This window comes from Arachis ipaensis, chromosome B10 (genome assembly GCF_000816755.2).
Source record: "Arachis ipaensis cultivar K30076 chromosome B10, Araip1.1, whole genome shotgun sequence".
Lineage (NCBI taxonomy): Eukaryota > Viridiplantae > Streptophyta > Magnoliopsida > Fabales > Fabaceae > Arachis > Arachis ipaensis.
The window spans coordinates 135,113,427-135,115,290 of NC_029794.2; the positions used below are offsets into that span (position 1 = coordinate 135,113,427).

Sequence of the window (1,864 nt, forward strand, 5' to 3'; positions counted from 1 at the left end):
GCTCTTTCAATTTTTTCATAACAATGGCCAAATCTGAAGGTGAAAATGGAATTATTTGAATATAGGTAGATCAATTAATGCTTGTTTCTTCTAGCACTTGGAAAAAAGATAGGTAGCTATATTGTCATGTGTATAGTTTTGGGGTGAAGAAGCTCAGCTTTGTACAATGTAGTAGTCTTTCTTTCTTACAAAAAAATTGTATGTATGCTTCCAAATTTGTACTTATATTCTGACATACATAATCCAAGTAAAAGGCCATTAGTTGCAAGCTGAGAATGTTTTTAAGTTTCTGTCTTTCTGGAACCAGGAACACAACCTATGGTCTAGGATTTTTCTCTCGAGTACGATCTTTGCACACACATCAATATGATGCTGTCTATGCACACCACACCACCTTGATATTCAAAATATGAATTTTATTTGATGCAGTGACAGTGCTTTATACAGTCATTCAATCAGATTTAAGTATTTAGATGACTTTTAAGTAATGAGTTTGAAAATTAGTTAATTCTACTAATGTGTAGATATACAACTGGTTATTTGGGTAAAATTCTTTACCACTGACAATGTAAAAAAGCATTAAATTCTTCAGAAATTTATCATGAAAAAGTGTCAAAAACAGATAAAGTTCTAACTAGTGACAAAGATTAGGATTAATTCAGTATATACATGTGGTTTATAATGTGATATCAATAAGAATGGAATTGAATTCAGCTTGAAGAGCTAGCAAAAGGAGCAGGAGGTAGATTACTACGCCAACAAAGCCAATGCCACATGCAGAGAGGATTCGGGCACAATAAGAAGGAACTTGGTGATATATTGACTCCCAACGTGCATGAGGGATGCCATTCCTTTCTATGAGACCAACTGCCAATGCTGCTGAGCAACTTGAGGACAGTATCACAACCAAAACCTACTCAACCATCATATAAATCGCAAAAAAATTTGTTATCATTCAAGTTTAGGGTGGTGAAAACTCAGGTGCAGTTAACTTCATATGCAGTTGACATATTTGACTAAATTATTACCTAACGGCTCTCAACTATCATAAAGTTAACTACACTTGAGTTTTCACCATTAAATGAACATTTTGTTGTTAAACAATAGTATAGTATTTAAATGTAACAACAATATTGAGGTTGCAATATGAATAGGTGAATTATATGGTAAAGATGTAAGTTTATAGATTTTTTCTTTAATAGAATGAAAGAGAAATTAATAACGGTAGGACCCACATTTTGAATAATAATAAAATAATAAAAAATAACTATAAAAGGAATTATATTCTCTCTCTATACCACTCCAATCTGTACAATAGAGTGCCCCAAACTATAAAAGGAATTATATTACAGTAGAGTGCCCCAAAATATAAATAGTAATTGAAAACATTGAAAAAAACTAACTAATCATGCATTCTCAAACTTTTCAAAAGTTTTTCTAAGGTTTTCTCTATGTAGGTTTTACATCAGTTATCTGATTAGTGATTCATATAGAATACATATTGAATTATATAAAATTTTTGAATTTATAATTGCTTTTAATGAAAAAAAGAAATAGTTTCATGAAGTTTTAATGAGAATAAAATGAATGATAGTGTGAAGGAGGGTATTACCGAATCTAAAGCAACTACTAATTGCCATAACTGACTCTTCCTTGGAAGAAAGACTAGCAAAGTGCCATAAGCAGAAATTAGATAATTTGCAAATACAAAGCACCTGTAGCAAAGGTCAACCAAAGTCAAACAAAAGCCATTGAATAATTCCTTTAAACTAAAAAATTCCCTTAATCATGTCAACTGAAAAAGTTTCACTATTAATTTGATTCTAGAGAATTCATACTAGACTAGATATTATAAGTATAACTA

General features: G+C 30.8%; 2 protein-coding genes across 2 annotated transcripts in view; one reads left to right on the forward strand and one right to left on the reverse strand.

The window, feature by feature from the left end:
* LOC107622020 (pentatricopeptide repeat-containing protein At5g13770, chloroplastic) overlaps window positions 1-285 on the forward strand; it is a gene marked incomplete in the record, with an annotated part of 2,176 nt that extends 1,891 nt beyond the window's left edge. Inside the window, 1 exon segment of the mRNA XM_016323955.2 lies at window positions 13-285.
* LOC107621204 (CASP-like protein 1C2) overlaps window positions 677-1,864 on the reverse strand; it is a 1,627-nt gene continuing 439 nt past the window's right edge. The window contains exons 2-3 of the mRNA XM_016323238.1: window positions 1,613-1,715; window positions 677-913 (exon numbers count right to left, since the gene is read on the reverse strand). Coding sequence (XP_016178724.1) covers window positions 677-913; window positions 1,613-1,715 — 340 coding nt within the window. The remainder of the gene's footprint in view (window positions 914-1,612; window positions 1,716-1,864) is intronic.